The 26,473-nt window shown below is 41.0% G+C and overlaps 1 protein-coding gene and 1 long non-coding RNA gene across 12 annotated transcripts in view; one reads left to right on the top strand and one right to left on the bottom strand.

The window, feature by feature from the left end:
• Positions 1 to 6,226: 6,226 nt before the first annotated feature.
• Positions 6,227 to 7,248, bottom strand: LOC147150415 (uncharacterized). Its single transcript, XR_015086063.1, has 2 exons — positions 6,731 to 7,248; positions 6,227 to 6,563 (listed from the first exon to the last, which is right to left on the bottom strand). It is a non-coding gene; the product is annotated as an uncharacterized LOC147150415 (long non-coding RNA).
• Positions 6,476 to 26,473, top strand: part of tjp1a (tight junction protein 1a) — a 132,846-nt gene continuing 112,848 nt past the window's right edge. For 8 of the 11 annotated variants that reach the window (XM_086025030.1, XM_086025036.1, XM_086025037.1 and 5 more), the window contains exon 1: positions 6,476 to 7,000. In XM_086025030.1, the coding sequence (XP_085881156.1) occupies positions 6,909 to 7,000 (92 nt within the window). In that variant the 5' untranslated portion in view covers positions 6,476 to 6,908. The remainder of the gene's footprint in view (positions 7,001 to 26,473) is intronic. The other 3 variants (XM_086025035.1, XM_086025041.1, XM_086025042.1) reach the window with 1 other exon arrangement.

Consider the following 26,473-nt stretch of genomic DNA (forward strand, 5'->3'; position numbering starts at 1 on the left):
TTGGTGTCATGACAGTGGTTCAAACTCAAAATGTGTGCGCCTTGTTTGCTGTCATCATGTCATAATTACTGTTGCTGATATGGCTGTTATTATGCCCATTCTTCTCTTGACCTTCCATCAGTTGCTCAACCCCTCTATCGACCCTCTTTGCCTCTACTCCAGGGGTCACCAACGTTGTAACCTTCCAAGCCTTTCTGTGATTGCAAGCACTCACCTGTGTAGTGAGAGGGAAACGTGACGAGAAGATTGTAGATATCTGCGTACTGCAGATCCAGCCGGAACATTATCCCTCTCTGCCGTCGTGATAGTTGAAAAAAAAGCACTCCTGGCGCATGATAGATCAGTAATGTCCAATATCCTGTCCAGCTTGCGCATATATCTCATTGTGTCCCTTTCATCAAAGTGAGATGTGAATTCACTTGGACGGAATGTTGACGGATAAATGCTTGTTTATCGCTTCTCTCCATTGTTAGTCCTTGGCGTGCTGGCGCTTCTATAGTGCCAATGTGGCTGCGAAAACAAATGCACGCGGGAATAGTTACGTGATGTCCGGAGCTCTCTAGTGGCATATTATTCCCAAAAATGCCTGAATTGTACAACCTCAGGACAATCGGACTCCTGTGAGTCCGCTGCATAATGAAGCTGAGCGTTATCATTTCGGCTTGGTGGATGTCTGAGTGTCTTTTCTTTGTGACCATGAGTGTCTTTAAATTTACATCATATGAATGGACTGTATTATTGCACTTGTATTATTTTACTTGTGCATATGACATATTATGTTGGGGCTTCCTGAGCTGAGAGCCAGAGTAACCATGTTAGCGGCCTGTCAATGAGAAATGTATTCTGCAATGCTCTGCAATAGAGAGCTGAACAACAGGACGTATTCTCTTTCATGTAGTCAGACAATGATCTCAGAGTGACAGGTAACCATGTGAATAATGACACTCTGACAAATCACACTACTGTGTTTAGAACTTATTACTGAAGTTGTGTTTCCTTGTGTGTGCACCAGTGCTTCCTGTTTGTATGCATCCCACTTGACAGAGGAGGTTGAAAGAGTGAGACAGGAGAACGGTCCAAGGCTACAGATTTAATCTGGCTCCTGTGGTCATGTGATTAATCGTGGCCAGGGACCAGGGTGCTCTAATTTATGGTGAGGGTGGAGCCTGGGGGAGATCAACACATTGCTACTCCAGGGGGAAATCTTACTCTCCAACCAATATGGTCTTCTCCAGATCTCCATCCACCAACACAATATCACACAGCTGGCCTTTGAGTAAGCAGTCCATTTATTTCCGTGACAATGCGGGTGATGAAAAAGACTCCTTGTGTAGTTTTTATTAAAGGAGAGTTGACACATTTAAAGATGATAACAGCCAGATGTTTGCCAGAGACATTATGATGAAAATGACCTCTGGAAGTGGGCTCGTGCAACATACTGCCTTACAAGGCAACATGGCCAAATGCTACGGAATTGTCCAGTTGTGAAAAAAATACGGTCGGCAACTCAGACCCGCGCACTTGGTGATTGGCCCCCCGACATATATCAACTCACTGCAACGGAAAAACAACGGAAAAACTGTGACCCCGGTGTTGTCATTAGGACCTTCATCCTCAGTTCGCAACGTGGGCACCCTTCTGTTATCATCCCTGCACCCTTATTCATAAAAATAATCGTCTTCTAACCACGTCCGTCCTCATCCTTTTAAAGTGCTTCTGTCCTTACATTTTGGGCCTGTGAGTACAATGCTACTGCAGGGAACCCGCATGAAAAAGAAAAAAAAGGACACTACAGTGTTGTGTCTACAGTGTATCGTGGAAGACAACAGTAGTCTTGCTTTTTAAAAGAACCCAACAACACGTCAGTCTGTACTTGATCCGGTTAGGGACGATAACAGGGACATAGGAAAACCCACTTCCGTCCTTGCTCAGTGTGTCCTTTTTAAAAAACTTCTTGTAATGAAACACAAAGAGTGTAGCTTTAGCAAAAAATGGATTGGCCAGGCTGCTGTAGCTATATAATAACAACACAAAGAGAGGAGCCGAACAAGAAACAAATGGACAGAGTGTGAATATTTGAGTGGCTATTGGTCATCATCCCATTCATTCACTGCATTTATTCATTTCTTTGATAGAGACACAAGTATATATGAAATTACTAATGTTTTATATACTGTATTAGTATTGCTTGGCATCGGCGACCTGGATCTTCCTTCATACTGAATTTCTCTTGTGAAAGCTAATGATACGTTTATGATATAGCCCATACGACATGAGATTTTTGACTGGCCGTTACAACATTGTGACGCCATTCACCCGAGATTCAAATTTCAAGTTGCAAAAAAAAAACTAGCGGCAGGCTATTGTCAACTCATGAAAACTAATTGCAGAAGCTAGCACCTAATATGCTATCTTGGAGACTGAGGACCCTAGTTTTATGCCCAGCGCAGTCGAGCCATGTACATGAGTGGAGTTTTCTTTTTTTTGGTATTTTGGTATTTTTGGACCAGCACAGATAGAAGAGGGCATTTGCCCCATTGTGGGAGGGAACACGGCCAACTCCAGGCCAATCAAAGCGACTCCCCTCATCCATTTAAATTCATCAGAGAGAGGCGTACTGTCTACATGGTGGAAGGACTTGCTGGAGTGCATGCAGGAGCTCATCTTGCGCAAAGTGCATTTACAGTAAAAGGAACTGCAAGATCTCCACTTGCGGATGGTGGGAAGTTGGCCGCTGTGTATAGGCACCGCCTTTCACCCCCGATCATGCATCAGTGTGTGACAACATATCATATTAATAATTCGGTCAATGAATAGGTATTATAATAAGAGCTCATAGTCTGTCTGCCTTCACCGTGATCAAATCCACCAAAATCTCCTTACACCACCTGGTCAAAAATGTAGACCTGCTTTTAGGTAGCCTAAAATCAAGTAGACTTTTGGTCACCAAATTGCCAGATGTGCCGGAAGCATGCAATGGAGTACGCCAGAACACCAATCAAAGCGTAGCGTGGTCCCAAACACGGTAAACTAGACCTGCCCCATCATGAAACTGACGATGAGCCCGTTTTTACGCCGAGCGTATAGGCATTTGTCTACGAATATAAGGTCCTCAATGTGAATGTGATGGAGCCTGTTCTGCAATGTGATCAATTTTACATTTACAAAATAATACAGAGTAGTGATTCAAGTGCAAACGTGTCAATAAACGAATTACTCCTAACTGTTTTCTACGCATCTGCTTTGTCTGAACTTAGTTTGCCACTGTGTGAAAATGAGATTTTGGTCTACGAATTCTGCTTGGCAACAAGTGGCTGAACAAATGTTTTTTTTTTATGATGAATCACACTGTTTTTCTTGCTAATAACCACATTACATTTGAAAGATAACACACACAGACCAAACATAGAAATGGAAATATTCAACACAACTGTAGTTTTTCAGATTTCTAATACTTCTTATTCAATTGTATATGCCTATATCATAATTGTTTGGTGCCTGAATGTTTTCATGTAACAAGGCCACTTGGTTTGGTTTGACGTAATTGCTGCAAATGTTATTACACCTAATTGTATTCACTGACAGTGTAATGGTTCATTTGCCTGATTTCCTTGCAGGTCGTGTGGGTTGAGTTCCACTCGATGACAATGTAAATGTGAGTGTGAATGGTTGTCTGTCTCTATATGCCCTCTGATTGATTAGCAACCAGTCTGGGTTGCGAACTGCCTTTTTCCCAATGTCATGTTGGAAAAGTGCCAACTGCCCACAACTCTGAACAGAATAAATGGGATAGAAAATACGTGCGTGGATGTACATGTGCGGTGCACTGTTGTGCCTTGTTCACCATGCCTCTGGCTTTAGACCGTATTGGTAAATGGTCTGCGTTAACAGAGGACATTTCTCCCTATAAGAAATATACCAAGACTGCCACGTTCACACAATAGAAATGATTGATCACAATGGTTTATGCTGCCGTGGAAGGAAAGCAAACAGCACATTCATATGGTAATGATGCAGCATCAGCAGCAATTTGGGGTCCAGAATCTCAGTGATATTTTGGCAGGGGTGAACCTCAAACCTTCCACTTTCTTCCCTTTGGCTTTTGTCGTGTGCACTATGTTTGTTTTTGTTTTTTTCCCTAATGCCAAAAAGTGTAAAAGCACATCGGATGACTTTGGAAAAGGTGTTTTGTGGTGTGTTTTTTGGTGGACGCTGTGTTTCTAATATCAAGCAGTGCTGAGAGCAGCTCTTCTGACCTTCCCCACCAGCTGCTTCCCAATGTGTGCCATGCCAGTGTTAGATGCTTTTGCTCGCTGACTTTTTTCCCTTAACATTGTACAGGTACTGTTATCCATTCTTGAATATCTGCATTTACTTTTTCGGGTGCATGGGCAATCTCAGCAGGGACCCGGGTGTATACACAGCAGTTTGTTCAACCTTCACATTGTTTATGAGTCTCAGTAAATATTTAAATACACTGGCAGTGGGAGTCATCTCACCTTACATTTGAGCTTCACAGCAAAAGCACACACCATGCTGTGCAGTATCGCTTAGATAATGGTGGATTTAAACACAAGCTTTATGGACGAAAACCACATTTCAAATTCTATGTGTAAAATGTAAACAAGCGTGCATAACCCGACTGTTATGAGCTCATCGACTCAGGAAAGATTCCTTCGCCCTTGACAACTCACTTAAGACTCATGTGTACCAGGCATCTCAATTTGACACTGAATCAATTGTTGGATTGATTTGCATCTTCACAGAGACTCTGCGAGGTGCTGAAGGGTGACTTACTGAACCTAGCATCACATTGTTAGTATGCGTTAAGAGAGGCATGGTAAACAATACGCCCACGTTATAGCGTGTGTTTATAATCCTGTCAATCAATAAATGTAAATAAGACAGGCTTAATTCAGTTTTTTAATCAACATTTTATAATTTAAAATGAACACACATGCGTTTTACTCTCGTCACTCATTTGTTTGTTTATTAGGGTTTTTTTTGGTTTAATCTAGCTCCTTGAGGTTTAGTTTACAGTAAACAATCTCACTATGTCTGCTCGATGCTATGAGATTTGCTGCATATAACTTCGTATAAATATAGCAATTATACTAGAAGGGGATTTCAAAGATGCTACCAGTCGATACAAATTTCATATCTACTGGACTGTTTTGTTCACATATTCTGACCACATACACAATGTAATGTGATACTCCGATATACAGTTCAAGAGACAAAGCCAAACTCATGCCTTTACAATTACATGGTTTAGTTTTCATTGAGACGGCTGCATTATTATTCATTTAACTATTTTCATATTTATGGTTGTTACTTGCTATACGTTGACATCTGCAACAACAACTGACAGCTTAAATGTAACCAGTATGAACTGAAGTATGCTGCACACATTTTGACCATTAGTTTACAAAATTACAAACCCCAACAATTCTTCCAAAAAACATTTATAAACATTCAACTAAGGGAAGATGGGTTGTGTAGTGAGTGTGTTGGAATCCCGGGGAAATAAAAGATTTAAAAAAATTCAAAATATGAAAAAATGTTTTTAAAAAAAAGACCTGTGAATCCGAGGGGCCCAAACTGCGACTATGCAGGGGTCGACTAGTTTTAAGTTGTAATATCATCAATCACCACTAGATGGCAGACATTTTGTTGATGCACTTAGGGTCTTTACTGCCCTCTCTATATTACAACGTGAATAGGCCTAGACTTGTCTTGTGGATTTTGATTGTTATGCAGGACAAACATAGCACCTCAATGATATTACAATTTTGAGTGATTTGATTTTTGTGAAAATAAATGTACAAATTTCACTTAATGTTGGTTTCTTGTGCAGCAGTTTTGTGCTTGAATGGTCATTTTAACTCATTTGCTGGCATTGACATATTTATTTGTCTGTTCACATAAATCCAGTCATTCAATCCCAGTAAATTATTCATATTTTTTTTTTCAAACGTTCGGATACAAGCGGGTCTGAAACTGTATGGCTGTGAATGAGTTAATGCAAGAGAGCACTTTAAACTGAAAAAAACCCGTTCTTTTTTGTTCGGTGAGGATAATGAATCTTGAATGTATTGATGAAAAATTGTGGCCCCCTCCAGCATGAACAATATGGTTGTGGTTTAGCACTGCGAATGTTAAGAAATTGTGCAGGAATAAATCAGAGTTGTGCTTGAATATTCTTTTTATTTTCCTTCAGTTTCTCATTCATAAGTTAGACAGCGATTTAAAAAAAAAACCGTTTTTGTTCTTGCTTCCATGTTGAATGCACGTACTGTGCTCTTTTTCACGCATACTGTTTCTTCTGATCCTGCCTCTTTAAACATAAAACAGGCGTCCATCGTTGCTGAGATTTTCTCTCATTGCCAGCAGGTTATAACCCGCTCTCCATAACCATTTCATCTCCCCCGCTCCCCTCCTCCTTCTCCTCCTCTTCCTCTGTGAGCGCACTCCTCTTCCTAGCTTCACAGACTCATGGATGCTGCCGCCGCCGCCGCATCCTCTCCGGCTCTCCTCTCCTCACTCTTTCCGAGAGCATCAAACTAAACAAAATAGAGGGTGAACAAAGAGAAACAAGTGGCCGCTCTCGGGCCAGCCACAACAATGAGCCCGTCCTGCCTAAAATTGAATGGATTAGCCAATCTATTCTGAGCTGTAATGAGATTAGAGGGGCAGCGCGCAGACATGCAGGGTGGCGGCGGCGTGGTACCTTTTCTTCGACTCCCCGGGGACTGCTCCCTCTGGAAATGGCGCTGTTGATGCCGCTGGACGCGCGGCGGATGTCGGGGGACCTTTGGAGACATTTGAACGCACGCTCACCTGCGCCGCTTGTGCGGGGCGCGGATTCCTCGAAGTAGCGCTCCAAAGTAGAGAGACGGATTCCGAAGATGAAGTACCAGAAATACATCACGGTGATGCAGATGGCCATGGGAGTGACAGCCTCCAACAAAGACTGCCTCCCCACCAAGAGACAGCTGTGGTGAGTTGGGGGCGTTGGAAGTGTATCGACAGTAGACTACAGGCTATAATGTGCGTGTGCATGGGAGCGTACGTGTGTCTTCTTGGGCGTGGAGGAAAAATAGCTTCAATTTGAGCCTCTTAACCATTGTGGTCACGGAAGGTGTCAAAGTTGCAGCTGAACACGGGCAGCTGTTGACGGAAGTGGCTGCCGAGCTTCCCTCTCTTGTATGGTCCTATTCTTTACCTTCAACAACATCCACACCGGAGCGTGTCTACGTGCGCACGCGCTTCCAGTGCAGCCGTGCGTGGCTTACTTTGCATGTTTGTTCTGATCGTGCCTTAGTTTCACACGTGCACAAGCTCACAATACCAGGCAGGTGTTCTCACAATCATTTAAAGCCCACCTGCTGTTTCACCTTTAAAATCATTTCATCTATGCTTTTCCCTATTCCATCTTTGATTTTTACTGTAGGGGAAAAAAAGAGCACCCCCACTCTCTTAATGACTTATTCAGTAGCTTCCTGTGCATGCGGGAGTCTCTTGCTGAAGGCTTCAGTCATTATGCGTGTGTAGGATTTTCCACTCCATTTGACCAGTTGTCTGCTTTAATGGTACATAAACAACATCAGCTATCATACGCACGCACGCACACATACGCGTTCTCACATCTTGTCATCAATTTATCTGCAGTCTTACTGTATGTCTCTGGCTTGATGCAATCAAACCACTATCATGAGCGTCCTCATCATCAACATCATCAGCTATGCTGTCAAGTACTGTAATTTAAGTAACAGATTTCAATGATGAACGATAAAGCAAACAGCCCTATGAAATTAGTTTGTGGTCAAGCAATTGGACCTTTGCAAAATTGGTTCCCTTGTACCCCTCCCTTCTGTTCTTTTCATCTCTATACAACTGATTCTGTAAAACAGAAATGGCGTGCCTGTTTTCAAATGGTAAAGTAAATCCCTTCAAATTGTGGTAAAATACTTTAATATTGAAGTGATTATTGCCGTGTTCAGCCATTGCTCTCGCAACGACTTTAAAAATACATTTGCATTTGTAGAAATTAATTGAATAATCGACATCTATTTGAATGTCAAATTGAAAACTGTTTTAATCATCAAGTTATTCTTTAGAGTAATTGTTTGACGCCAAATTGTCCAAATCCTCCGATTTTTGCCTCTCAAGAGTCATTATTCTCTGATTTCTGTCATCTTAATGAAGCAGACTGATTATCTTTAGGGCTTAATCAAAATAAGACAAACATCTGTTTTTACTTTGGAAAACAATGACCAAACCAATAACTGAATCAGTTTTAAAAACTTTGGTGTGTAGAACGTTATCAATTTTGTATACCATTTGGCCTCATTTGGATCACCCAAGACGTGTTGCCAGTCAATCACAGGGGATATATGGACAATTAGAATCACTCACACTTCTTCAATTTTCTTCAATTTTCTTCAATTTCGAGTCTTCATTTAACCTAAAATGCTTGTTTTGGGAATGTGGGGGAAGCTGGGGTCTCTGGTGAAAAGCCACTGTCTATTGCTTTTGAGAACGAGAGGATGGTATTTTGTTAATAGATATTGATGAACTAATAAGTGAATGTTAGTTCCTTTGAAGATCTTAGTTCAGATATTTGTCATCTAGGTTTTGGCCACAAAGTGGTGACCATATTCACGACATGGACTTCAATTGCTATCTTCACCTCCATAATTACAAAGAGCAAAGGGGTGAATGTGCATATAATTATTATATGATATTACTATATGATATGATATGATATGATATAATATTATATTATATTATATTACATTATATTTTAAATATATGGAGCAATAGAACTTTTGTGGACACGAGGGTCCCTATTTTTGTTGATATTTTACATCTATGGAGCAATAGAACTTTTGTGGACACGAGGGTCCCTGTTTTCGTTCCCAGCGCAAGTCTATTGAGCATTTTCTTTCTTTTGGTATTTTGCTCGACATTGCACAGGTGGAATTGGGCATAAGGGAGCGTTTGTGCCATTGTGCACCGTTGTGGGATGGAACCAGAGCTGGGCAGCGACCCTCCGTCCCCGGTTTCCATCCTGCATATTCAATGGACCCACGTGGTCCCGGCCCGTCCAGGTGCCGCACGAGCAGACACGCCGCCAAACAAAATATCAAACAAAAACAACTGGCACAGCGTTGTCATCGGTTAAATAAAAAAAATATGGGACACTTGTCATTGCGTCTGTGGGACCGCAAGGTACACCACACCCTTTTATTTTTTATCAGCACACCCTTTTATTTTTTATTGTTTCCTTACTCGAACGAGTGTCAGGAGTGCGGCACCTGCATGTGTCACGGTATCAGTAAAGTCGGTTCTCCACGTGGGTCGATTGAATGTATAGGACGGAAACCAAGGACGAAGGGTCTGTGCCCAGCTCTGGATGGAACCTAGCCGAGTAGCGGCTTCCCTCATTTGCATTTGAATTATGGCAGTTGGAGTGCACGCTGTGCTTCATGTTGCGGAAACAAAATTAGAGTCGCTGGGGTCCGTGCGTGACATTGGGTGATAAACTGCAAGATCTCCCCTTGCAGATAATGTAGTCGGCCACGCATGTGATGTGGGCAATTTGGGACCGCCTTACACCCACAAGCCCCACCCCACCTCTCCCCATCACATCTTTATTGGCAGTAAACAGTTAACATCTGTAATTAAAAAAAGTAAACCTGAATTAAATGAATAAATAAATGAAAAAAATAAATAAAAACAACTTCAAAACTGAAATTAATAGATATACAAATCTTAAGTGAGCGTGCCAGTGTGCCTTTTACAGAGGAACACGTGCATTATTTTTGGATGCATGGTCACCAGTTAAGTCATTATATGACAAATTCTGTGAAGTGTTATAACTGATACTTCGAATTGCCAAGCCAATAAGCGCTCTTTCCCACTGATGATGATTGATGATCTGCTTCATTTTTGAAAAGCTCCACTCAGCAGAGACAACTGAATCATGGAGGGTTACTGCAATGTGGACGGCAATCCAGAGATTTGGATACAGTGAAGTATAATAATAATAATAATAATAATGATAATAATAATAATAATAATAATAATAATAATAATAATAATAATAATAATAATAATCAGTCCATACAGTGATTCCTACCTGATGATTAGCAGGTTTTAGCTGCAAAGTTCTATTTGAACAACATACCCACCTTCAAGTGAAACATGAGATTCCTCTTGTTGGTTTTTATTTTGATTTTATTTTTTTTACCTCTTGCTTGCTCCCGACTCGTGGTATCGTTTGGACTCTGATTAGTCAGATGTCGAGTTTCTCTATCCATAAGCAAATGATGCTAATTTGGGCACCTCACGGGAGCATTTATGTGCAATTGATGCGCATATCCACATCCACTGCGCTTTTGCGCAAATGCGTCCCCTCAGGCTAAATGTGACCCACCACGGAGGATAAGGCTCAACACACGGTGCGGGTTCTGCATTTAGGGAGGGGCAGTCCTGGACGCCTCTCTGTTTGCAACACTATTAAGCATTGAATATATCCATGCTTGTGAGGACACACATTTAGTAACACCTCTTGCACTTAACACAAACTGTCCATGGTTCATGTATGTGGGGAGGGGGGGGGATGCTGTTTGTGTACATTTGAGATCTGGGTTGTTGTGACAACTTCCAGTTCGGTCAACATATGCTGGCGTCTAGTCAGGAACTGCTTTCTCTTCTCTGATGAAGAAGTACAGTCTGGAGGTGCTCATGAGCGATGTCTTCCATTGTAATATTATTAAGGTACTGCCATCTAGTGGTGAATATTGTTATGACAACTAACTAATCAGCGGCACTAATCGTTTTTATTTTTGATTATTATTATTATTATTTTTTAATCCGCAAATAGCTCATGTTACGCAAGTTGCCCATCCCTAATTTAGCGGATGTTATAGCTCATACAATAAAGTTCACCAGTATGTCCTGTATCTCTAACAAACAGTGGTGGAAGTGGTAAATGAGCTTTGTAAATAAATAATATGACAGAGCTGTGCGGCAAAAAGTTGGCAATTTTTATACAAACAATAGCTGAGGGCGATTTCTAATTCCTGTGTGATTCAAAGAAATTAGTTTGAACCCATACTCATCTCACTTTGGCTCTGTGTTGTATTGAGTGGATAAACCAAAGAAAAACAGTAGCGTCACAACTAGCATGGCATGCAGTTGCCTCTAGCAGTGTTTCCGACCGTAATTCAGTCAAAGCTCCTATTTTACATAAGAAAAGTCTCCCGACGCATGACACGGTGATCGACTGGTTAGCACGTGCGCCTCACATTGCAGAGGTCGTGGGTTCGTTTCCGGCTCCGGCCTTCCTGTGTGGAGTTTGCATGTTCTCTCCGTGCCTCCGTGGGTTTTCTCCAGGTACTTCGGTTTCCTCCCACATTCCAAAAATATGCACGGTAGGTTAATTGGACACTCTAAATTGCCCCCAAGTGTGATTGTGAGTGTGAATGTTTGTCTCTGTGTGCCCTGTGATTGCCTGGCAACCAGTTAAGGGTGTACCCCTCCTGCTGCCCGAAGCCAGCGACCCTTGTGAGGATAGGTGGATTGGATAATGGATGGATGGAAAAGTCTCCCAACAAGTCACATAACAAAAGTATGGAAATAATGATGATCTCATCTCAATTTGTTTACAAATTTCTTACTCCGTTTGAAATGTGGACTTGAACACAAAGCTGATATAGTCGCAGGAAGCAATGGCTTCAAGTATTCTGTTGAGGGCCATTTTACCAAATCTGTGCCATTTGCTTGTTGTAACACTCTCCAAACCTAGATTTAATCTTTCTTCGCTTCTAAAGCTGATTATACACATATTGAAGAAAATGTGGATTGGTCCATCACAGGCAACTTAAAGTGGTTCGCACCCCCAAATCAACTTTTTTTTTTGGCTGATAAACTGTACAAATGCGTATGTAGTACTGCTGTCTATATGTTCTGGTTATTATTTTGACATTTTAGCGCAGGTTTGTTGAAATCATGATTTTAGGGCATAAAATGTCTGTGTGTCGCCATCTTCATGTTAGAAATTGCACTGCATGTGAATTTTGGATTGGACTAGCAGGGAATCCTGACGTCACCTCCGGAATCTTGACGTTGTCGCTTTGGTCTGCCACTGTGGGGTATACAAGGGACTCAGTCTCGTAGGCGCCTCCGTAGTGAGTTGGAATAGTAGCATTTGTGAAGATCTTCATATCAAATATCAAGTCAGTGATTTATTAGCATAGCATTTGGTTAGTTTATTTGGCATAGTTTGTTGTAGTATAGAAACGATTTAGGTCGTCTGCTGCTGTCACTCCAGACCATGCCTGACACTCTCCCCCCTCGCAAGCCCAATGGTCCTCCAGGAAAGGCCCCCGTTGAGCGTCGTTTTCAAATATTAGTGAGGGGTGGAGCAAGAGTCTGGTAGGCGGTGAGAATTCCTTTAATTTGTCATTGTTTTATTTCACCGAAATTCCTCATTTAGGTCACAGGACTGAAAGTAACAGCGTTCATCAGAAATAGAAGTTGAGAAAGCTTTTTCCCGATCGAAATTAGGGCTGCCACAAATGATTATGATAATCGACTAGTAACTCAGTACTATTGCAATTAGTTGACTAATCCGATAATATGCACTGTATATTGCGTCTTATTACAAGCAATTAATAAATGGACTGTCATTTGAATAGCGCTTTGAGTACCAAAGGTAGAAAAGCGCTTCACACTGTACCTCATATACCTACTGATGACGCAGCATCACAATGGCCGGGGATCGAATCCACAACCTCCGGGTTGGGAAACGACCACTCTGCCACTGAGCCATGCTGCCCCGGGTTTGAGAATGCCTTTAATTTGTCATTGCTCTTATATAACTATCATTAGCTTCCTGAATGAAGTGTTTAAGAAATGTCCAAACTAAAACAATATATAATAGTATGTTCTCTCTCTTAAACTTTACATCTTGTACCAACACTCCTGACATTTTTATGGCATATACCTCTTGCGAAAATTAAATATGAATGGGATACGCTGGCCTTTTAAACTTTTAGCTGTAAATGTTTAGTGTACTTTATAATGGAACTATAAACTATACACAATCATGTAGAATCACAACAACGGAATTGGGAATAAACTGTCATCGGTAAGAATAGTTTGTCCTCTTGTATAAGGACATGCTTTGGCATTGACAAAAAGGAAACCTCATGAAAACTGGTTGAGAAATGAGCAATTTGTCACTTATTTTCAATTTCCATGTATTGCCTTGATGGGGCAAGCCAAATAGCTGACCAAGGTGACCCTGTTTGTCCCTGTTTGTCAGAAATTGAGTCATCAAATGCTTTTTAGATGCTCGTCCATCACTGTCGTGCTGCCATGAAAAGCAAGTTCTGTCTCGCAGGGTTTTCATTGCATTCCTCTTTGGTATTTTGAGTGAAATTCAGGCTCCGTTGTTCACGCCGGTTAGCCATGATACATTTAGCCGCAGATTTTCTGGTTACATCAGGGCTGACCTGGATTGCTACTACGACTACTATGCAATATGTGTCAAGTACAGAAGAGACAACACTGGCATCAGTGGCAAGTTTTGACAGAAAAACAAAAAAATAAACAATGACGTTGATATTTTGAGATTTAGACATTTAGATTTTGATCATTGGCATAATCGTGACTAGTCGGACAATCTTAGCATTTATTTCAATTCGAAATACAACCCACCAAAGTGGCAAGTCAGAGAGGTGCGTTCACCTGTCATAGATGAAATTCACCCGCATTTGGCGGATTGGCAGTCCGTGGCTGGTATGTCAAGCACTGCCTGCAGAGGATCTGAATGATGCAACTTCCTGTGGACCATATGGCTTTTGGAATATTCCAACTCTTTCACCAGGGCTAATGTTAGGCTAACAGGACTAAGCACTCTAAAAACAGTTGGGTTGAAAATAACATAATTTTGGGTCAAAAATTGACCTATTCACTAATTGGGTCAAGCAATTACAAAACGACGCAACAAGGTGTGTCAATATAAACTTTTTTTTTTTTTAAGAAAATAATCGTAATTTATAGTTGAGATAAGGAATAATACAGATACGTAAAAGAATAACATAAACATTTCAAATTAAATTATTATATTTCATGGCAAAGTAATCTAATAGTATCATGCACACATTTTATTTCCAGGGGACACAAATGGCACCAATCCGGTAGAATGGCCCTTGAATACAGTTTTACTGTACCTTCTGCCATCTAATGGAAGAGCATTTAACTGTTGTCGCCGGATATGGATGAACTATGGTATACTTTGTTTGTAATTAATATATATATATTTTTTATTACAAATGAAGTGAAAATAGATCATTTCCACACCTGATGTATCACGATACACTATGGTCCCATGGCACCATGGTTGGGAATCACTGGCCTGGAGTATTATGCCCGACTTAGTCACACAAGAGAAAAAGATTTGATGTCACTTCTTAGCTCATGCGACTGCTGTCAAATGGGATGCAAAGGACATAGTGGTGACTTGGTTTTGACGCTTCTCCCTTTAAGAAGAGCGCGGCGGTACGCCTGTGGCCATTACATCAGGGTGGGGGAAGGGGCATGGCCATTAAAACTGGATTACTGTATTGCCTTCGACAGCTACTTTAACGAAGAGAAGCTGATCTCGGGTGTGCCTTCACTGCACGCGCCTCATGTAGTCATCCCATGCATTCACTTGCGTGCCATGTCCATCTTTATTCGGAGTGAAGTCCAGGGTCACACACAGGGAAGCTTAGCCCACCAAGTTTCATCACCATTAGTTTGAGCATGGCAGCCGTCTGAGTAGAAAAATGTTACTGCAAGTCACGTGTGTCGTTGTCCCCCTATTCTCTGACCTCTGTGGCACGTGCAATCAATACCTCGAGACGGCACCTTGACAGATTGCCAATCTTGAAATATTGATTGCACCTGAAATCCAGTATGAATATGCCTCTTTGCTCCCCTTATGTGCATACATATCAAAGCAAACGCTACACACACAACAATTGCAGTTAATTACATTTCAAATTGAAATTGTTGCTCAATGTCAAATATGAAATGTTCTGGTGTCTGGAATTATTGGGTGCAATGGAAAACTGAAAAATTGACATGGCTAGTATAGCCCATCCTATTATCATGTGCAAAACGTCAATTAAAATCAACAATACTATGCATGCACTACTATGCAAAAGGCCACCATTTAGACACGTCCTTTTAAGAAATGTTATCATGTCCATCTATGCTGTAACTAGAACAGGGGTGGCCAAGTCCGGTCCTCAAGAGCCACAATCCATCCTGTTTTAGGATTATCCCTACGGCAACACACCTGTTTCAAATGATCAGCTCATCAGCAAGATATGCGAAAGCCTGATAATGAGCCTGATGATTGGAATCAGGTGTGTTGCCGTAGGAATAAACCTAAAATAGGCTGGATTGTGGCTCTTGAGGACCGGACTTGGCCACTACCTGAACTAGAATGTCACGCAATATTGCGCAATACCTACCTCCATCAAAGCTGAACCAGGATGTAGTTAGGAACTGACTGACTGAGGTTTTCACATTCATCACAGTGAGGAACTGACTACATGGTTCATGGGAGATGATGACTAGGCAGGCGGTACCATGAAAGATTAGTAAGGGGTGTCGAACTCCGGTCCTCGAGGGCCTCTGTCCTGCCTGTTTTCCATCTCCCCCTGCAGCCACACACCTGATTCAAATGATCAGGATCATTATCCATCTTCTACAAAATGTTGTTGATTACCTGATCATTTGAATCAGGTGTGTGGCAGCAGGGGGAGATGGACAACAGGCAGGACACCGACCCTCCAGGAACAAGATCGAAAACCACTGCCATAGAGACTCAAAGTATGAAAACAAATTGCTACCACCAAAATGGAACCTCCAGATCCGTGCCAAAATGGAATAGTTTCTTCCTTTGCTCGTGTGCCACTACAATATTGCTAAAATAACTAAAATCACAGCTACATGCACCAAAGTATATTTATAAAAAAAGTAACAGATTCAGCCACCCTTTGTACTAATTATATATGTGAAATAAACATTAGCAACTAAATTTAAATTGTATGCACCCAAGGCCTCATGAAATTGACTTAAAATGACTGACGAATGAAGACAACATCTTACTAACAGCAACCTTGGCTTGATTACAATTGTGTGTGATGACCTTCTGTCTTCTTTTTCTGTAGTTCTGTAGTCTGTTCTTTCTGTGTTTGCTGTTGTTGCATCCAACATATGAGAGACTACTACTCTCAAAGTCTAAATCGGCCGTAAATATCATGCTAATTTCAAACGGTAGTAGTAATCATGTGAAATGTTTTTATGGTTCATCGGTAAACCATGACCTGTTCCGTCCCGATGTGCCACTCTTCACAAAGTTTTGTGCAAATCAGTTTTGTATTGTTTTTTAACTGTGGAGCGTCTGTATTACTATTTACAATTTCAAAATGACTGGTTGAAAAATTTTGTGTTCACACACTAACTTAAAAATGAGTATGAAAACATTCAAAACAAAACCTACTGACACTGCATATTAAGATGTTTACAGATTGCTGCAATGTCAAAATGTCTTCATAAGAATTATTATTTGGATTTAGAGAGTATCTTTCAAGGAGATGTGAATCTCCACCCATCATGAAGCTTCAGCATAATTTCGTTATGTGGGTTTGACTAAAACTCTCGACTGTACACGTACCGCTTGAAAGTACCTCCTGCACTTGGAAGTCTGCCCATCCATTGGGCATCTGATACTCGTTAATCCAACTAAACACATCTTGAGCTCTGACTGAGATTAAAGCTACACCCAAAACAGATTCAACTACAGATAAACAAAATGGTTTGGTTATTCTCTGGATTCTGCAAGAAGTCTCACTTGTCAGAAGAGAAGCAATTTCAATACTTTCCTGCTCATGCCCTAATAATGGCAGATGTGCGAATGATGCATGCTACGTGGTCTTGCTCAAAGAACTCAGAGTGCTAACCAAGATGATGTTTTGCATAGTTTTTTTTTTTGTCATAAGACTAATTAGTTTGAGAACATCCATAAAGAGTAATTATCTTGTTGACATCTCGAAACTGTCCACATCTCTTCCTAACACGTGGGTGTATCCTCTTGTATTATGGACCAGATGTCTTGTCTGCTTCCCACTAAGAGTGACAGCTCTGCCTGGTGTTCCCAGTCCACCTGCTTAATGATGCATAAAGTCAGCTCCCTTCTTTCCCACAACACATGAAAACACACCCACACCTACACATCCACACAAGTCTGCCCTCTCATTGGCTTGACCCCACATCCTCCCTCCCGAAAGGAACACACACACACACGCACACACACCCCTCCATAACTCCTGTCCTCCCCCAACTCTTGCCCAGTTGCACTCAAGGAGGCCTTGAAGCGTAATCCTACACAAACTGACAATGATGCATATTAGCTACCTCAGTGGGAGTCCGTGTCTGGGGTGGGCCTGTCATGATAATCACAAGTTTGCCAAAAAATGTGCAGAATTTTTTCCTTCCCTTTGTATATCTGTCCAGACCTTCATGAAGTCCCATCTGAGGTTTTCACATTCATCACAGTAAGAAGTAATGAAGATATTTTAAACTGCTTGTATTTGAAGTACATAGAGGTATGTAAAGTAAACTCAGGGCCGGCACTAGCCATTTTGGTGCCCTAAGCATAAATGCTCTGTGGTGGTTTTTGGTTGGAGTGGAGGAAAGCCTATCCTGAGACCAAGAGTTTTACGTCATGCACTTAGAAATCAAACTATTGACTGAACCATGTAAACCAGGTTTTTCTGATTGTCGCATTACTGAAGTGCATGTCAATGCATCAAATCACATTATTGCCATGAACTGATTATTCACAGTTATTGGATTATTGTGGTCATGTAATTGTAGCTGTTACAAATTAAACAAACAATTGTTATTTAAAACATTGCCTTACCTGCAAGTGACGTACGAGCATCATCTTACAGTTTTTTTTCTTTTCCTCTTTTCCACCCCCGACTCTTATATCCAAGAATAAACTTCTGCGAAACTTGCGGTTGAAGCATAATGGAGCAAACTACAAGAGAATGGGGGGGGGGGGGGGGGTTGTGTTGGGGGAGTGGGGGTGGACCAAAGTTAGACCGACAAAGGGGCCGAACAGGAGATAAGCAGATGTTATTTTTGTATTACATATATTTATTAACATGCCTTACAAGCAATTTGGATAATAGATGGATATTATATAGTGTTATTATTACTATTATGATTTTTTACGAGCCTGATTTTTTTTTTTATGCCGCCCAGGCAGTTGACGCCCTACGCGCAGTGCGTGACAAGTGTATACCGATCCTGTCTTGTGTATGTTTGTGCACTGATTGTGCTGCCAAATATATATACAAAAGTTATATTTGTTGGGATTACATTTAATTCTTCATAGCAAAAAAGATGCAAGTTCACGTACATCAGTGTTTCCCAACTGGGAGTATGCGTAGTTCTTGGTTTACAATGGGTACGGAAAGTATTCAAACCACTTGAAATTTTTCACTTTCTGTGTCATTCCAGCAATTTGCCAAAATCCCCCAAAATATTTTTATTTCTCATTAATGTACACTCAGCACCCCATCTTGACAGAAAAAAACTGAAATGTTGAATTTTTTGCAAATTTATGAAAAAAAGAAAAACTGAAATATAACTTTAAAAGTAAAACCAACCCAAACATATTTTTTTCCAGAATATGTTCTATGCAGGCCCACTAGTTGAAACAAAGCATTCTGATAAATATTGCGTTGGTGGAATATTAGTTAAGCAGCAAAATCCACCCCTTTTTAGCCATCTCGGGGGGGGTGGCCATTTTGCCACTTTCTGTTGACTGAAAATGACATCACAACTGCTCAGGTAACAACCAGTCACGGCTCAGCTTCAGAAAACAGGTCAGCTGTGATTTGTCGTGACCTCAGCGCTGAGTAGTTGTGTTGTCATTTTCAGTCGACAGAAGTGACAAAATGGCCACCGCCAGAGATGGCTAAAAATGGGTGGATTAACACTTATTCCACAAATGCAATATTTATCAGAATGCCTTGTTTCAATAGTGGGCTTTCATAGAACACATTCTTCAATAAATATGTTTGAGTTGACTTCCACTTTAAGCAGCTCTGCCAACGGCGCCAAAACAGCGCCTCGTGTACGCCGAGCTTTATAGACACCTCTTTGTGAGTCAATACGTCACCCTGGCCACCCCACAGTTTTTTTATCTGGCTCCACTCCTGCTTGTTTTACCCATTAAGGACGGGAGCGCATAACCGCGTTTCTACCACTAGAGCCGGGAGTGCTGTTGCGTCATTCTACCTTTAAAGCCGGGAGAGCGGATACGTCATTTCTTTTTTAAATCCAATTCTCGGTCTCTTAGCCAAGGAAATGCATCAGAATATACAAGTGAGACCGCGGAGGATGTCGTGGAATTTTTTCGAACCGTAGGTAGGCTAATGGCGGACTCCGTCAATCGCCCGGAGCTCTGATCAGTAACGGCAGTGATATATAGACGACGTGCACGACCAGTGGAAACAGTCGAACGTGATATGATATGGTTTGTAAACAATGACGATACGTCTTTGTAACAGAATAGAGGATGGTAATTACCACTCGATTTTTTTAATTTTTTGTTAAAATGGTGCTTCTCTTGCACTGACATGTTATTTTTACATCTTCGATTGAAACAGTAAATAATAATAAATTCTGCCTGTGTGAAAGCCACATGTCTACGCTGAAACATAATTCTTTTGGAATTATGTTTCTGTCTGCTACAGGGGCTGATATATTAATCATTTTGTAAGTGTTGAATTTCTGGGAAATCTTCAGGTTTTCAAGGGTAATTCCAAAGGCGACCTTAGGTTTTGGGGAGCTGTTGAGACAGGCGCTTTAGTCCTTAATGGGTTAAGATAATTTATACTTGTGTCAAGGTAGATTTGTCTTTGATTATGCCTGATAACATTTTTTATCCAACTGCTTTGAGGTAGATTTGTCTTTTATTATCCATCCATCCATCCATCCATTTTCTATACCGCTTTTCCTCACAAGTGTCGTGGGCGTGCTGGAGCCTATCCCAGCTGTCTTCGGGCAGTAGGCGGGGGACACCCTGAATTGGTTGCCAGTCAATCGCAGGGCACACAGAGACAAACAAACAAACAAACAAACAAACAAACAAACAAACAAACAAACAAACAAACAAACAAACAAACAAACAAACAAACCATCACAATCACACCTAGGGGAAGTTTAGAGTGATCAATCAACCTACCATGCATGTTTTTGGAATGTGGGAGGAAACCGGAGTACCCGGAGGAAACCCACGAAGGCACGGGGAGAAAATGCAAACTCCACAAAGGGAGGCCGGAGCCAGGATCGAACTCATGAGCTCTGAACTGTGAGGCGGACGTGCTAACCAGTCGCCCTTTTCTTTGATTATGCCCCATCAAATCTTTTGCCCAACTGCTTTGGAAATCACACTTCTTAGTGTATTTCAGCAAAGTGTAGGTTTACAAATGTTTGTGTTTCCCTCCATCAGGAACTCGCATGTTCTTACTTTGGGCAGAATGTTTGTAATCTCCTCTCAAATGCTTTATGCCACTAAAGGGAACGGATTAACAAGGGTTTAAATGACTCGCAGCTCGCCCCCTTACCACCAGCCTGCTCTGAGCATCCCGTGGGTGTCGGTCTATGCGGATTTCGTTTTTGGGGGGTGTCTGTGTTTTTGTAAAAAGGTAACGTTCCTAACATGGAATCAGTCGACTTTGGTGTGTGTCTCCCCCAAAAATATATATACTGCATTTCCTTTTCAGCATCCCTACATTTCCAGGCTGAAAATGCCCTCAACTGAAAGCAACGTTACTTTTACACTACATGGCAGATTCCCAGCTCAAATCTCATGATTTTGTTGAGTGGAGCTGCTGCTTTGCATTATTCCTTCATTGTTTTTTGTGATGGACCCAGTGAGCTTCTGGATAGAGTGTAGCAGATAATTACAGATGCTTTCTTTAGTTGTTTGTGGTTCTCCTTGACTAATCTTCATTCATTCACCTCTTTTTACACTTTACACTTTTTACATTTTTGTGGCACTAAAAAAGGTTTCAGGAGCTTGATCCCAGAATTGTTTTATTTTTCATTCTCTCTGTCGAGTAAAATCTGAACAGCTTGGAGGCTGAGAAGCATCCTGAAATGGATTGTGTTCATTTGTAGAGTCTGTACTCTTTTATGCATACCTCTTTAAATTATGTTGAGGTATACGGAGACTAAATAAATCAACTGCAATTTTATGATAGACTATTTTGCAGAGGGCCACAAAGTCATGCCGTCATTTATCGTTTGGATTGTCTCACGCATTGCAATAGGCAAGTGGTTGAAAAACCAATAAGAAGTTGAGACAAAGGTGTTTCAAAATGTTATTTTTGTCAATCCATTTAGGAATGTCACAATTTTGTAAAATTTGAAAAAGCAGCCTTGTCAATTGAGATTTTTATGTATTTATTTATTTATTTTTAATGGTTATACAGATCTCATAGGTTTTTTTGCAACTCTGTTATAATATAGGTGAATAAATTTGGCAGAAAATTACATGTGTATTACATGTAAATTTATGTTGTACATGTTATTTATTTATACCAGTTCGGGGTGTAGTCTGCCTTTCGCCCATTGTCGGCTGGGATAGGCTCCAGCAATTCCCCGCGACCCTGTACAGGATAAGCGGTTTGGAAGATGACATGACATATTATGTATTTATTATTATGTATTACTGTTATGTTCAAAGCCTGGAAGTTATATGACGATATATGTTGGGCGGTTGCGAAAATGTGAGAATGGTCATGTTGCTTTGGCCAGGTGTTACACAGAAGACAAAAAAAACGAGTACGAGAGGAAACATAACGTGCAAGTGTTAGAGATAGTTTTGATTGTGTAATGGAGTCAGTTGATGAGAATGTCTGGCGTAGAGCTATAAACATGCACGGTTAGGTCTTTGTCACTGTTGACATGATTTACTGAAGTCCATAAACATTCCTAAATAAGCCATGTAACTGCTACATGGCCTTTGTCTCCACTGTACTTGATTAGCCTTGCTGTAGGCTACACCACTCATACAAAGCATTGAAAACAAAAAACAAACTGCTTATTTCAGCCGTCTTAAGTCACTCAAGGCCACATCAAAACTTTGATTCTAACGGGCTTCATTCGGCACTGATTGTAGGTGTAGTTCAGGCAATGGTGTACCTTTGTAAGGGTGAAATAATAACTTCTTCAGGAGGTATTGAATGGAAAGAGGGGCCCATAGAGACTCACAGTCCCTCCATCAGAGTCAGAGCAGCAATGACTTTTAGAATCTGCGAGTCACGCGTTCTTGACCTGTGGTGACTCACGACTGACACGATGGCTCACAGGGAGCTGACAAGAGGAAATACATCACTGCCGTCCCTCAAACAGAGAAGGACACAGTGGAGGGGCTTCACTTCTGTCTGACAGGGATGCCATTTATTATTTTATTTCTTGTCCTCTGCTTGGCGGATTTATGTCTAGCTGAAACAGGGATAGCAGGAGTCCAGTTCATAGAAATTGCCTGACAGCAGTTTAATCTGTTTACTGTCATGCTGATCAGATGTTCTTACCCTCTTTTAGCTTTCACCATTCCTTAAACTCAGCCGTAGAGGAGGATCTGCACTGTTGTTTTACGGTACACACTTTTATGTTGCCATCCAGCTTCCATCACTGTGGCCACTCCATTACATACACCTGAACAAATTACAGACATCAAGTACACTGCATTTTAAGAGTATTTGCCTTTGTATAAACTATGTGTGCCTCAGGGTTCAATTTTAAGCCCATTATTGTTCAATTAGTACATGCTCCCACTTGTTGGTGTCATCAGGAGACACAGAATCAACTTCCATATAGCAACGCTTAGCTTATTATACACAGCTATACGAAAGACTGGGATAAGTTGAGCAAAGGGGCAAGTTGAGCCACCCCTTGTTGTTAATAAACCATTAAAAATTTTAGAATGTAACTCAATGATAATGGCAAAGACTATTTTGTGGAACTTGTTAAAGTAAGCGCCACATGGCAGAAGTCATTAGGCATTTATGTAAAAAAAAAAAAAAAGGTTTTCACACATGAAAGTACATTTTTCTCTATCCTGGATGGCTGGATGTTCCTTTTAACTGTATTTTAAACATCAAATCCTGGATGGCAGAGAACTTTCTCCAGCTTAACCAAGACAAAAAAAGGGGTTTTAGTCCTCGGTGATGAGACCCAGCGAGAGGTCATTTTAACTGAAGTATGAGCTCTCTTGGTAAATACCTCACCGTAAGTGAAAAACTTGGATGCTATTTTTGGCCGGGGGTGGCCAACTCCGGACCTTGAAGGCCGCTATCCTGCATGTTTTAGATGTTTCCCTGATTCAAATGATCAGGATCATTATCAGGGTTCTGCATCGCTTGCTGATGATCTTATCATTTCAATCAGGTGTGTTGGAGGAGGGAAAGATCTAAAACACTCATGATAGTGGCCCTCAAGGACCGGAGTTTCCCACCCCTGTTTTAGACTCTGAACTCATTTTCTGGTCTGGTCCCTGCGCAGACCTTGAGAAGGTGATTCCTCACCAGTCTCAGGTTATTTGGTCATTATGATCTGATTCCTAACCTGTGTGCCTGTGTGTTTGTCTGGGCGTGTTTGCCCACTGATGGACAAGTGGTGGGCAGGGTCAATTTCAAGCCATTTTAAAGCAATTAGAGTTGCATTCTGTGTATGAGAAGTGCTAGACAAAGATAACTGATTGATTGATTGATTGATTGATTGATTGATTGATTGATTTGTAACAGCTCTCAGTAGCAGTTTTACCTCACTGCAAACTACACCCTCTATAACAGACATATTGTCCTCAAGAAATTAAAAAAAAAAAGCTTTTTTTTTTCCCAGCACAAATTGTGCGAGACAAATTATGCAAAACCTACCAATTTGGGTCAAGGCTAAAATAACACAAATAGTGCAGCTTTTGATAATGATGCCTGGTATTTTAATTTAACCAAGGTAATCCAGCAAGTGCTGCACACGAAAAAAAGTTTGCTGTGTGTGGTGTGATTGGCACCTACTTTGTGTATTAACATGGCCTACGTTAAAGGGCTGCACTAGAACCAACAAAACAAGTTCAGTAAACTTGGTGGAAGTCTGTACTCTTCAGCCATTTTTGTAAATGCTATTTGAGTGCTTGTGTTGGGTCTGATTACATTGTGCAGGAGCGGTGTCGCCACAGTAACCTTGAACAAGTAACTTTGGTACATTACTGATTACTTGCTTTTAAAAGTAACTCAGTTACTTTACTGATTGCTTGATTTTGAAAGTAACTTTTGCAAGTTACTTTAATAATTACATTCAGCAGAAACCGAAAACCCTGCTTAACATAAAAATGACACTTGGTTTAGTTGGAAGCACATTTTTAACAGTGACATTCAAGACATTCTTGTCTATGTTTATATTATATACTGTATATGAATACATTTTTAAAGTAACCCTTCCAACTCTGTTCATTTGATTTTTTTCTGTGTTGTAGAGCCAGTGAAATTATTGAGGAAGAAGATAGCAACATTTGTACTTATGGCTTTTAGCTACTACCTTTATTCAGAGAAGTGTACGCGGATGCGGCGTTGGAACCCAGAGTAGCCATAATGCAGCGGTGAACGCAAACTCAGTCTTGGAAGTCATTAGAATGTGGTTGCAAATCATCAAGTATATATCAAATGTAGGTGTCATTGTGAGAGTGACTCAAATTGGATTGTGAGGGAAAAAAAAGGGATGATATGTCACATATGGAAAACATTTAAATCAGAATTGGGGCAATTTTGCCCACAGTGTGAATGCCGTACACTGAGCCATCCTATAAGCACATTTTACTATCCCTAGTGATTCCTCGGGCTTCGCCACCCCCTAATAATAGGACAGCTGTTAGAAAAGTAGTGAGATGTGGTTATTTCAGACTCTGGGGCTGCAAAGGCAATTGATGGGCTGTGGATGTGTATGACAACTTGTCCTCCCAGCAAACATCAATAAAAGACTGACATCTGTTGTGTTTTTTAGAGCTGTTTGGCGACATCATGTTTTTTGTGTGTGTTTTGAAAAGAAAAGTTGTTTACCTTTCTTGCTGCAGGGGTCAGACAGCACTGGAACATGACTGCATGGAGTCCCTCCTTGTTTGATAGAATGTCTAAACGCCTAATCTGCGCTCTCCATCTGTCAGGCCTGTCTGGCCCAAGCACAGACTTGATCCCATCTTTTTCCCATCCACGTCGCCCCAGGTGGCATTAAACGCGCTTACACACCCTGACTTGTAGCTAACGGGCTGTGTAATGTGACTTTGTTTTGTTTTCCACTGCTGTTACCAGTCTGGAAGAATCATGTAATTCCGTTCCATTTTGACTGTGTCGAATATGTTGTTTCTTGGACCCATGACATTTTTTTGATTAGGTAAAGTCAAGGTCATAGGAAATTCCTACATGTTTGTTGACCTTGATAATATTTCACACTTATGCCTAACAGGATTAAAAAATGAGTGGAAAAACACTCTTAACCTGACAGTGACATCACTACACACCCTGTTCAAATTTTAACTTCGAAGCACCTAAATAATTAATAAAACACTGACAGACGGTATGGTTCTTCCGTGGTAAGCAAACCTGCCTCGGAGTCGAAGTGGGTTGGTTGTTGTTGTATGAATGGTTGTTTGTCTATATGCTCTCTTGCAAACCTGATGAAAGCAAGCGCTATAGAAAATGGATGAATGGATTTTGAAATCAGGGGAGCATTGTATACGTGTCTTAAAAAATACCTTTTCAACTGGAAATGCTTGGTGTAGAATATGGTCACGCCTTGGTTGGTCTTCTTTCCTCCATTATAGCACACCTGCAGAATAGGATGTGGTTGGGCCTTATTGGCTGTGAAGCCTGCCCTCTACAGGTAGACTGTAATGTTCCCCCTGAACACTTCCCACACCACCCCCACATGTGCTCGTCTGTGTGTCGTGTAATAATGTATGCCTGTTTGGCTGAGTTTTTTTTCTCCAAATCCATACTGTGCTGCCCTTACATGAGCTCAATATGGGATTGCGGGGGGTTTTCCCCCTCACTTATGTTTTCCTTTTATCTGTGAAAATGGGGTGGTGTCAAAGGCGACCTGATGAACTCCCATTCTGTATACACCTGTTGGTCACACTTTTTCTATCTTGGACGGATTTTGTCTGTTCCATTTCGTTGCACCCTTTGGTACAAATACAATAAAGCCATTCTAATTCTGATAATCACTCCGCTTATTTGGTGGATAATTTTTTTTTTTTTTAAGATTGTTTTTTTCGTGTGTCCATTAACACCAATGACACCATTTATTGAATTATCCTAAAAGGATTTTG

The sequence above is a fragment of the Filicampus tigris genome, chromosome 3 (assembly GCF_054856515.1).
Source record: "Filicampus tigris isolate MCC_2025a chromosome 3, RoL_Ftig_1.0, whole genome shotgun sequence".
In the NCBI taxonomy this organism is placed as follows: domain Eukaryota; kingdom Metazoa; phylum Chordata; class Actinopteri; order Syngnathiformes; family Syngnathidae; genus Filicampus; species Filicampus tigris.